We start from the raw sequence: 12,208 nt of genomic DNA, 5'->3' as shown, positions 1-12,208 counted from the left end.
CAACCAACACCACAGAAATACAACAAGGATCCGAGGATACTATGAAAAAGTATATGCCAACAACTTGGACAACCTGGAAGACATGGACAAATTCCTAGACAACCACACACTACCAAAAGCAAACGGGAAGAAATAGAAAACGTGAACAGACCCAAAACCCGAGAAGACATTCAATCAGTTATTAAAAATCTCCCAACAAATAAGAGTCCTGGGCAGGATGGCATCCCAGGGGAATTCTACCAGACCTTTAACACAGAGTTAATCCTTCTTATTCTCAAGCTGTTCTAAAAAATAGAAATGGAAGAAAAGCTTCTGGACTCCTTCTATTAAACCAGCATTACCTTGATTTCCAAAGCAGACAGAGACCCCACTAAAAAGCAGAATGACAGGCCAAAGTTCCTGATGAACATGGATGCAAACCTTCTCAACAAGATACTAGCAAATGTAATGCAACGGTATATTAAGGGTATGATTAACCCGGATCAAGTGCGATTCATTCCTGGGCAGCAGGGCTGGTTCAATATTCACAAATCAATCAACATGACACGTCCCATGAAAAGGAGAAAGGATAAGAACCATATGATCCTGTCAATAGATGCAGGAAACGCATTTGACAAAATACAGCACCCTTTCTTAATACAACCCTCAAGAAAATCAGATAGAAGAAATAGACCTTCAAACCCTAACAGCCACATATGAACGGCCCACAGCTAATAGCCTCCTCCATGGAGAAACACTGAGAGTTTTTCCCCTGAGATCAGGAACACGAAGGGATTTCTACTCTCACCACTGTTGCTTAACATAATGTTGGAAGTCCTAGACTCAGACATCACACAACAAAATGAAATAAAAGGCATCCAAGTTGGCAAAGAAGAGGTCAAACATTCACAGTTGGCAGATGACACGATACTCTATGTGGACATCCTGAAAGCCTCCACCAAAAAACTGCTAGAATGGATACATGCATTCAGCAAAGCTGCAGGATTAAAATCAATGCACCCAGATCGGTTGCATGTCTATACACCAATCATGAAGCATTAGAAAGAGATATCAAGGAATCGATCCCATTTACCACTGCACCAAACCATAAAACACCTAGAATTAAACCTAACCAAAGAGGTAAAAGATCTGTATGCTGAAAACTATAGACAACTTATGAAAGAAACTGAAGAACACACAAAGAACCCGGAAAATATCCCATGCTCATGGGTTGCAAGAACAATCATTGTTAAAATGTCAATACCACCCAAAGCAATCTGTACATTCAATGCAATCCCAATCAAAATAACAGCAGCATTCTTCACAGAACTAGAACAAACAATCCTAAACTTTGGAGAGAACCAAAAGACCGAGAACAACCAAAGTAAGGTTGAAAAAGAAAACCAGAGTGGGGGAGGCATCACAATCCCAGACTTTAGCCTGAACTACAAAGCTGGACTCCTCAAACGCACGGTATTAGCTCCAAACAAGCACAGAGGCCAATAGAATAGAATAGAGAACCCAGAAATGGGCCCACCGATGTGTGGCCAACTAAGCTCCAACAAAGCAGGAAAGAGTAGCCAATGCAAAAAAGACAGACTCTTTAGCTAATGGTGCTGGGAGAACTGGACAGCAACATGCACAAGAGTGAACCTGGACCACTTTCTTACACCTTACACAAACATAAACTCCAATGCATGAAAAAGTTAACCGTGAGACAGGAAACCATCAAAATCCTAGAGGAGAAAACAGGCAACCACCTCTCTGACCTCGGCTGCAGCAATTACTTACTTGACATGTCTCCAAAGGCAAGGGAAATAAAAGCTAAAGTGAACTTTTGGGACCTCATCAAGATACAAAGCTGCCACACAGCAAAGGCAACAATCAACAACTTTAAAGGCAACCGATGGAATGGGAGAAGATATGTATTTGCAAATGGCATATCACATAAAGGGTTAGGATAAAAAAGTCTATAAAGAACTTGCCAAACTCAACACCTGGAAACCAAGTAAGCGAAGAAAGGGGCAGAGGACGTGAATAGACACTTTTCCAAAGGAGACACCCAGATGGCCAACGGACACATGCAAAGATGCTCAACATCACGCATCATCCAGGAAATACAAATCAAACCCCACTGGGATAACACCTCAATCAGTCAGAGTGTGGTGGTGAAATTCACACCTCTGGAAATAACAGATGTTGGCGACGATGTGGCGAAATGGGAACTCTCTTGCACTGTTGGTAGCAATGCAAATGGATGCAGCCACTCTGGAAAATAGTGTGGAGGTTCCTCAAAAACTTAAAAATAGAATTACCCTACAACCCAGCAACAGCACTATTAGGCATTTATCCAAAGGATACAGGAGTGCTCATTTGTAGGCACACATGTACCCCAGAGTTGATAGCAGTTCTATCAACAATCGCCAAATTATGGAAAGAGCCCGAATGTCCATCAACTGATGAATAGCTAAAGAAGAGGTGGTGGTCTATCTACAATGGAATAATACGACCTGGCCATGAAAAAGAATGGAATCTTGCCATTTGCAACACTGTGGAAGCAACTGGAAGGTATGATGCTAAATGAAATAAGTCAGTCAAGAGAAAGATATCGTATGTTTTCACTCAGATGTGGAATTTGAAAACTTCACACAAGACCATAGGGGAAGGGAAAGAAAAAAAAATGGTTACAAATACGTAGAGGGAGGCAAACCATACGACGCTCTTAAAAGACAGAGGGTTGATGGAGGTGGGGAGTTAAGGGGGTGGAAAAAAGGGATGGTGGGCATTGAGGAGGGCACATGTTGGAATGAGCCCTGGGGTTATCCAGAAGTGATGAATCACGGGAATCTACTCCCGAAGCCAAGACTACACTGTACACACTATATATTCCCTAACTGGACACTAAATTGTAAAATAATAAAAATAAAGAATAAATAAAGAATAATAATGAAAACAGGGGAGGGGAGCCTGGGTGGCTCAGTCAGTTAAGTCTCCGACTTTGGCTCATGACATGAGCTCTTGGTTCATGAGTTCGAGCTCTGCATCAGTCTCTCTGCTGTCAGCACAGAGCCTGCTTTGGACCCTCTGTACCCTCTCCCTACCCCTCCCCTTTTCCCTCACTTTCTCTGTCTCAAAAATAAACAAACACTAAAAATATTCTTAAGGAGTAAAAATAATACAATCACAAATGCAGGGGAAAAAACATGAGATTCAAGATTTCAACTCCATATTTCAACAGTAGTTTTAAGGATGTAAAATATGATTTTACTAATATACACAAATAGTCATTTCTGTAATGAATGGCGTTAAGAGTCATCAAATGTTTTAATTATGAAACACTAATTCAGTATTTTATAAGAATACTGCTTTTTAAAAAATTAATCTTGGGACGCCTGGGTGGCTCAGTCAGTTGAACATCCAACTCTTAATTTCAGCTCGAGTCATGATCCCAAGGCCGTGGGATCAAGCCCTGCGTCAGGTCCACACGAAGCATGGAGTCGGCTTGCGATTCATATGCTCCCTCACTCTCTCTCAAGAATCAACATTAAAAAAAATAGTAAAACGAATAAAAAAGTTAATCTTAAGGGACAAGATTTAAAGTATAGAAGAGAAATACAGGATTACAGAATTTTGAGCCATTTTCCAGGACTACCACGATATCTAAAAAAAATATAAAAACCTATTTTAAACTTCATATAGTTTTATTATTCCACTGGAAACAGCATATGAAGAACTCTAATTTCCTGTCTACACCATATAGGAAGGTGGTTAAGGACCCGAGAAGGAATCTAGCATTAAGCAACTAATATATTTATGATCACCCAATTTGAAGATTTTAAAGTCTTCCAATACATGTTTGATTATCAAGGAAGACTGAACATTCCCAGGAGGAAAGAAGATAGGGACCAAAAAAAAAAATCAACTCAGCAGTCTTTCTCAGTTTTAGACATGAAAGAATTTACATGCTAAATTGAACAACTATGAATACTAAAGTTTCCCCTGAATAATATAAAATGTATCTTGGGGTGCCTGGGGGACTCAGTCGGCTAAGCATCCGACTTCGGCTCAGGTCACGATCTCATGGCTCCTGAGCTCGAGGCCCACGTGTCAGGCTCTGTGCTGACAGCTCAGAGCCTGAAGCCTGCTTCAGATTCTACGTCTCCCTCTCTCTCTGCCATTCCCCCGCTCATGCTCCATCTCTCTAAAAAATAAATAAATATTCTTTTAAAAATGTATCTATAGTCGGAAATCTTCAAAAAAGTAAAAATCACCTCCTACAACGAATTTTGCATTACCCCCTTGGCAACCTTTCCTTCCTTATGATTCTGTCATGACAAAGAGTTAATATTAGCCAAAAATTTATACATGTTGAGTTCATTCATTTGGAATATGTGTATGTGTCTATTCTATGCAGATACTATTAAAAAAAGAGTGGCACCTGGGTGGCTCAGCTGGTTAAACATCCAACTTGATTTTGGCTCAGGTTATTCAAGCTCTGTGTCAGGTTTGAAACTAGCAGCACAGAGCCTGCTTAGGATTCTCTCTCTCTCTCTCTCTCTCTCTCTCTCTGCCTCTATCTTACTCCCTCTCTCTCAAAATACATAAACAGTTGAAAACTTAAAATTAAAAAAAGATAAATCAGAATGCAGAAAACATATTTTATATATTTTTTCTTTCAGAGTGTGGCAGATTAATTGGCACCTGGGTGGCTCAGGCAGTTAAGCATCTTGATTTGGGCTCCGGTCGTCATCTCCCAAACCGGTTTGTGAGTCTGAGCTATGGGTCGAGCTCTGTGCTGACAATGAAGAGCCTGTTTGGGATTCTCTCTGTCTCTCCCCTCTCTCCCTGTCCCTACCCTGCTTGCTCTCTCTCTCAAAATAAATAAATAAATAAGCTAAAAAACAAAAAACAAATTCAGGGTTGCAGCTTCAAATTTAGTTTTTCATTTCACGGATAAAGAACCTTATTTACATCACCAGAAATTTTACATAATGAAAAGAATAAATGTTTATTTCCTCTCTTTCTACTCAAAAACACCTAAAATATACCAAGATTATACCACACGGTAAGTTATCTTAGAAACCCCAAGAAAGACAATAACCAAACAGTGAAAATTCGCAATCAACCTGGTATGGACTAAAACAGATTTCACTTTGCATTCCTTAGAAACACAGGTTTTGCTAAACTAAATCTAGGATATCACCTTTATTAAACTGAAAGGCAAGGGCAAAAATTTCTTTCGGTTCTTCACAGAAATCAGCTGTAAGTCATTCAGAAAAGTCTAAGCATTTTTTGGTTGTTACCTGGCTTTTTTTCTTAATTTGCACTTAAAATGTTTCCTCCCACATTTTATAATTCATAGAGCATCTGCTCTGCCTTAATTCCACTATTGCTGCTGTGATTTTATGATACTTTCTCTCAACTCTTCATACTTTAAGTTCATCTCACCCTTCTAAAATGAATTCTTCCCCTTCCCCCCCCTCCACATCTTCATATGCATCTAGCTATTCTTTCCAGCTGCCTTCTCCTTCTTTGCTTCCATAAAGGCATACAAGAGAATTGTCTACTCCCACCAAACTTTCTAAATTTCAATCCTGTACCTTCCTCTCTGTTGTCATTACACTGATTTCTATTACGATCTTGAGGACATCCATTTCTTCCTAAGATCCTTTTCATCATTATAAGGAGCAAGAGGATGGTACGGGTGGGGCAGTATAAAACAAAACAACTTACCTTTGCAAGACCAAGGACAGCTAACATCTTGAAAGAAGGTTTCAGAAGAGATTTAGATGATGGTAAAACTGGAAGAGGATCGCCGTAAACTCTGACTGGTGGTTTGGAAAGAGTTTCAGCCATATCTTTATTTTCAGAATGAGGATGGTTGTCCTCAGATAAGGTTCCATCTCCTGGTTTCATAGTGCCACGTTTTGGTCTCACTTAGTACAAAACAAAGTAAAGAGGACATGAAAATATCTGTAACTTAAAATTAGTGAATAACACAACAATGGACAAGAATTAGTGAATAATACAAGTCTTCCATAGCTTACTGTTTTTAATGAATTTCCAAGAAGAATGCAGTAGCTTTGCTATGCGTGATTTCGGGACATTCTAGAAAAGAATTAATAGCTTTAAGGATTACAAGAATCCAATTCGATAAAATCATTGTAATATTCACCATTACCAAATGAGCACCATTACACAAGGAACACAGGCTTTGGAATCATTCAAATGTAGATTCACATCTCAGTTATGCCGTTTACTATTTATTACCAGTCTCCATTTCCTTATGTGGTGAGGATTACAAGAGATCTCATAGGTAGTCCCAAATGTTACTCGCCGTACCTGTAACTGATTAATATCGGGTAAATACTTTACTAAAGTAACCTCAGATAAACAATGAACCCTAGGTAATTGAAAGCATGTTGAAAAAACTAACACTAAGAAATTTAAATATGTTATCTTGTGAAGTGTTTGCATGATTTAGACTGGCATGAACTATCTCTTGTAAGAGAAAATATACAAACATACTCTTCAGTAGTATCTTATGTCAGTAAGTTGGAATTGCAAACAGTTTAAGTGGCTTCTGTTTCTCAAAACACTAAAGACAAATATGACTATTTAAATGAGGCTCCTTCTGGGACGCCTGGGTGGCTCACTCATTTAAGTGACCAACTTTTGATGTCAGCTCAGGTCATGAACTCACGGTTAGTGGGGTTCAAGCCACACATCGGGTTCTGTGCTGACGGCGTGGAACTTGCTTGAAATTCCCTCCTTTCCTCTCTGTCTGCCCCTCCCTACTAGCACTTGCTCATTCTCTCTCTCTCTCCCTCCCATTCCAAGAGAAATACAAACACTACAAAAATATTTAGCTCAGCTCTTTCCAAGAAAGATAAAAAAGAATAATAAACCTTGTGGGGCAATGAGTCATGGATGAAAACCACACACAGACAGTAGAATTCCATAACCAATATGTTGACAATGGAGTTGACAGAAAGTGATATACTAAAAGAACAGACACTAAAGAAAGGTTTTCTGCAAGGAAACATAGGGTAGGGGTAAAGCATTAAAAAAGAGCATGGTAGTGGGAACATATAGGTGGCTCAGTCAGTTCAGCGTCCAACTTCAGCTCATGAGTCATGGTCTCACGGTTTGTGGGTTTCAGCCCCACATTGAGCTCTATATTGACAGCTCAGAGCCTGGAGCCTGCTTTGGATTCTGTGTCTCCCTCTGTTTCTGAACCTACCCCGTTTGCACTCTGTCTCTCTCGTGCGCTCCAAAATAAATAAACTTAAAAACATCAAAAATATCTTAAAAACCATGGGGGGAGAAGAGGAAAAAAGAAAAAAAAAGGAGACATGACCAACCAATGAAGCATGAGCTTAAGACAAGGAAGAAAAGCAGAAATGTGAACAAAATAAGGTACGTGGAAACAACATATATTTTTCAACAGGTACATAAGTAGGATTGGGAATATAGTATGAGCAATAGTCTCTTTGAAACCTTGAAATATATATATATATATATATATATATATATATATATATATATATAACCTATACGTAAAAGAGAGGCTTCGATTCACAGTATATCCCTAATAATACTGACTCTTATCACTCTACAGTTATCTGGTGATAAATACTGTAATGAAGAATTTAATTTTTTTCAGTATAAATAAATTGTTCAAATTCTGGCATCTATCGCTTCCGAAAAGCTAGAAATTATTACTAGACTAAGAAATGAACGGAAACAGACAGGTTCCTAACACATCAACATTCACTATGGAGAAAGAATTGGGAATGAGAATTCTAGGAAGAAATGGGAACCTTCGAAGGATGTATGTAATGGGACACAGTTGGAGTTACACAAACAAAGGCTGAGGACTTTTTCTCTGCAATTCTAAGCTCACAATGGGAGGATACTAAAAATATACTCTAACCTTCTTTCTTATGTAACTCCTGATTTCCTCAATAGAATTCATTGCGTGTATACATGTGAAACACTAAAACGGAATATAAACTGAAGCCTGACTTTTTAAATTCACATATTTAATTGTGATGTATCATGCGTATTTTGTTACTTTTCAAACTCCATTCTACGGAATTCCATTTCCCTACTCATTTATTCACATTCAAAAACCATGACATTGCTTCTTCCAAGCAAGCCTTTATTCTAGCAGCTCCAGGAGTCAAACAAGTGTCTTTCCTAACCTCCAGGAGCTCATCAAGATTTAGGGGCTTTGAAATGAATACTGAAATAAATATCACATGTCTGAAACTTTAAATTTTAGAATCTGACACAAGGACGAGGAGGAGATCGTTTTCAAAGCTAGAATAGGAAAGATTTCTGAAATTAGAAATTTGACAACTTGGCTATGAAGAGCCTCTGCACATAGAGCTACTCTTTTCAGCAAAATACGTATTCTTCGGGGAGATGCACCATTTTAACTTACTCTTCATGGAGTTATTTCAAAAACTACAGGGGAACACCTTTGTAACGTAAATGTTGAGAAATACTGTAAACACCTAAATTTCTACATTTTCTAACATGATTTTAGTCTAAATGTAGAACAAAGGATAGAGCCAAAGGAAAATCCTGTATCTCACCAAAATTTAACTTGCCCGGGGTGGGGGGCAACCTACAATAGATACTTGGACCCAATCAGGTTTCATTTAGGCATGAGTATTATCAGTCATGTTACTATTACAGTAAGAATCCTTATCCTTAAGCAATGTCATATTGCCTCCATGATGGGAAAGCTTTTCCCGATATAATTTGACGGTCATTATATATTTTCCAGCCCATTCTTTTATCAGCCTCCACCTGTAGGATTTACCAAAGTACAACAAAACAAAACAAAACATTCAACGCGTCATGTACCTGTAAAGTGGTTGGTTCCTGATAACTTTCCATGACACACATAAAATGATGATACACAGGCTCCTCTTAAATGTTCAGAGTAAATAAGGGAGAAAACTCAATTCAGAGCAGGAAAGTGAGTTTCACAGGAGGGTACTTTACCTTGGAACGAAAATCAAAGTCTTGGCTAGCTGATGTAGACCATGAATCATCAGGAACAGGTGTGTCGGAACGCCTTTAGAGAAAAAAAATACAACAAAAACATGTTCATGCATTTAAAAACAAAATTTAAAAAAGTTAAGCGAAAGGTCAAGTATCTGTTTATTCCACGAAGTTTCTTGGTATCATTAAAAGTTGTCCTCTGGTTTTTTTTCATTAAGTTTTATTTTAATTCCAGTAATAGTAACATCCAGAGTTATATTAGTTTAAGTTGTACAATATAGTGAGTCACCAACTCCATACTCACCCCGTGCTCATCATGACAAGGGCACTCTTTCATCCCCATCATCTCTTTCATCCCTCCCACCACTCACCTCCTCTCCGCAACCATCCTTTTCTTCTCTGCAGGTAAGAGCCTATTTCTTGGTTTGTCTCCCCTTTTGTTTCCTCCCTTTGCTCGTTTGTTGTTTCTTAAGTGCTACATGAGTAAAATCATATGGCATTTGTCTTTCCCTGACTTTGCTTACCATACTACACTCAGGCTCCATCCAGGTGATTGCAAATGGCAAGATTTCATTGTTTTATGATTGAGTAATATTACAGTGTGTGTGTGTGTGTGTGTGTGTGTGTGTGTGTGTGTGTATGGATATACATGCACACACAGACATACATTCACATAGGGCTTCTTCTTCGTTCAATCATCTGTCAATGGATGCTTGCGCTGGCTGTTGGAAATAATGCTGCAATAAACACAGGGGTGCATGTGTCCCGTGGAATTCGTGTTTTTGTATTCTCGTGGGTAGTATCCAGTAGTGCAATTACTGGACCATAGGAGAGTTCTGTTTTTAATTTTGTGAGGAACCTCCATACTGTTTTCCACAGGGGCCGCACCCATTTGCATTTCCACCAACGGTGCAAGAGGTTTCCTTTGTCTCCACATCCTCGCAAACACTTGCTTCTTGTGTCTTGGAGTGTAGCCATTCTGACAGGTGTGACGAGGTATCTCGTTGTAGTTTGGGGGAGCATCGTTTCATGTGTCTGTCGACCATCTGTATGTTGTCTTTGGAAAAGTGTCTGGTGATGTCTACTGCTCATTTATAAACTGGGCTTTTTTGCAGGGGGGTGATGTTGACCTGTATCAATTTTTTAGACATTGTGGATACTAACCCTTTACTGGATTTGCAAAACATTTCCAAATTTGTTCTCCCATTCCAGAGGTTCCCTTTCAGCTTTGACGGTTTCCTTCCCTGCGCAAAAGCTTTGTAGGTTGGGATAGTCCCCATACTTTATTCTTGCTTTATTTCCCTTGGCTCAAGAGACATAACTAGTCAAATGTTGCTACAGCCAAAGTCAGAGAAATGACGGCCTGTGCTCTCTTCAAGGATTTCTTTTTTTTTTTTTATGGTTTCAAGACTCACACTTAGGTGTTTAATTCATTTTGAGTTTCTTTGTGTGTATGGTACAGAAATGGGTCCAGGTTCATTCTTTGGCATGTGGCTTGTCCAGTTTTCCCAACACCATTTGGTGAGGAGACTGCCTTTTCCCCACTGGATAGTCTTTCCTGTTTGTGGAAGATGAACTGACCATACAGTGGTGGATTTATGTCTGGGTTTGCGGTTCTAGTCCACTGAGCTATGAGGCTATTTTGTACGCCAGTACCCACCATACTGTTTGGATTACTACAGCTTTGGAATACAACTTGAATGCTGAGATTGCTATACCTCCAGGTTTCCTCGTTTTCCATATTGCTTTGGCCATTCAAGGTCTTTTGTGGTTCTATACGACGTTTAGGATTGTTTGTCTAGCTCTGTGACAAATGCTGTTGGTATGGTGACAGGGATTGCATGACATCTGTCGATGGCTTCGGGTAGTGTAGACACTTTAAAAATATGTATTCTTCCCATCTGTGAGCATCGGATGTCTTTTTCTTTCCGTCACCTTCAATTTCTTTCATCAGAGTACAGGTCTTTCACAATTTGGACCCTGTTTTAACAAAAGCTTTCAGTTCTCTATTTGGCCTCAACCTCTCCTAACCTGTGAAATCTCCAGGAAAGACCCAGTCTGAGTTTCCATAACCAAATGTGACAGGCAGGGAATGCTCTGAAATGGTTGAAAATGAAATGTATAAACGTTACCACAAGGACTTCTCACCTCACATCTGTCAGAATGGCTCAGTTTCAACACACAGGAAACAACAAGGGTTGCTCGGGGTGTGGAGAAGAAACAACCCTTGTGCACCGGTCATGGGATGTAAATTGGTATTGCCACAGTGAAAGCCAGTATGGAGGGGCCTCAACAAAGTAAAAACACAAATACCATAGGATCCAGTGATTCCACTACTGGGTATTTATTTACCCAAGGGAAATGGAAATACTAATTTGAAAAGATATATGCACCCCTATCTTTATTATAGCATTATTTACAAGAGACAAGATATGGAAGCAACCCAAGTGTCCACCAATACATGAAGAGACCACACACACACACACAAGCACATACACACACACACGCAGACACACACACACACACACACACACACACACACTGAAATATTACGCATCTATAAAAGAGAATGAGATCTTGCCATCTGCAACATGATGGATATACCTAGATGCTATGAGGCTAAGAGAAATAAGTCAGACAGAAAAAGACAAATCCTATATGATTTCACTTCTGTATAGAATCTAAAAAGGGGAATAAATGAACAAACAGAGCAAAAGGAGAAACAGACCCATAAATGCAGAGATTTGACTCTTGCCAGAAGGGAGGGGAGGTGGGGGGATGGACAAAACGGGTGAAGGGGAGAGGGAAGTTCAGGGTTCCAGTTATAGAATGAATAACTCACAAGGCTCAAAGGTACAGCATAGGGAATCTAGTCAGTGGTATCGTCATAGCATCATACATTAACAGATGGGAGCTACGCTTATGGCAATCACGGTGAAACATCCAGAGTTGTTGCATCACATATTACCTTGTTTGTCAGGTAGAGCTCCGTTTACGTAAACGTATCAAAGTTTAGGTTTCTATGTTATGAGTGGTAGTACTAACTAGAGATGGAAAGAGTCAAAGTTCCCAAGGCCAACTTTGTTCCCACACTGGTCTTGCCTTATTTAGGTCCATAATAACTAGCAAGACATTCCAAGCCTTCAGGGGCATTCAGCTACCCAAGGAGGGTGACTGTGATCAAAACGGTCCTGGTAGTTGTGCCTCTATT

General features: G+C 39.5%; 1 protein-coding gene across 1 annotated transcript in view; it reads right to left on the bottom strand.

Moving 5' to 3' along the window:
* The window catches only part of LOC125159789 (ankyrin repeat domain-containing protein 26-like), a 212,382-nt gene extending 203,303 nt beyond the window's left edge, over positions 1–9,079 (bottom strand). Inside the window, exons 1-3 of the mRNA XM_047848411.1 lie at positions 8,998–9,079; positions 6,027–6,087; positions 5,713–5,915 (exon numbers count right to left, since the gene is read on the bottom strand). Coding sequence (XP_047704367.1) covers positions 5,713–5,915; position 6,027 — 204 coding nt within the window. The 5' untranslated portion in view covers positions 6,028–6,087; positions 8,998–9,079. The remainder of the gene's footprint in view (positions 1–5,712; positions 5,916–6,026; positions 6,088–8,997) is intronic.
* Positions 9,080–12,208: the final 3,129 nt, after the last annotated feature.

Source organism: Prionailurus viverrinus, unplaced genomic scaffold (assembly GCF_022837055.1).
Source record: "Prionailurus viverrinus isolate Anna unplaced genomic scaffold, UM_Priviv_1.0 scaffold_62, whole genome shotgun sequence".
Lineage (NCBI taxonomy): Eukaryota > Metazoa > Chordata > Mammalia > Carnivora > Felidae > Prionailurus > Prionailurus viverrinus.
This window is presented reverse-complemented; position numbering and strand designations above follow the sequence as displayed.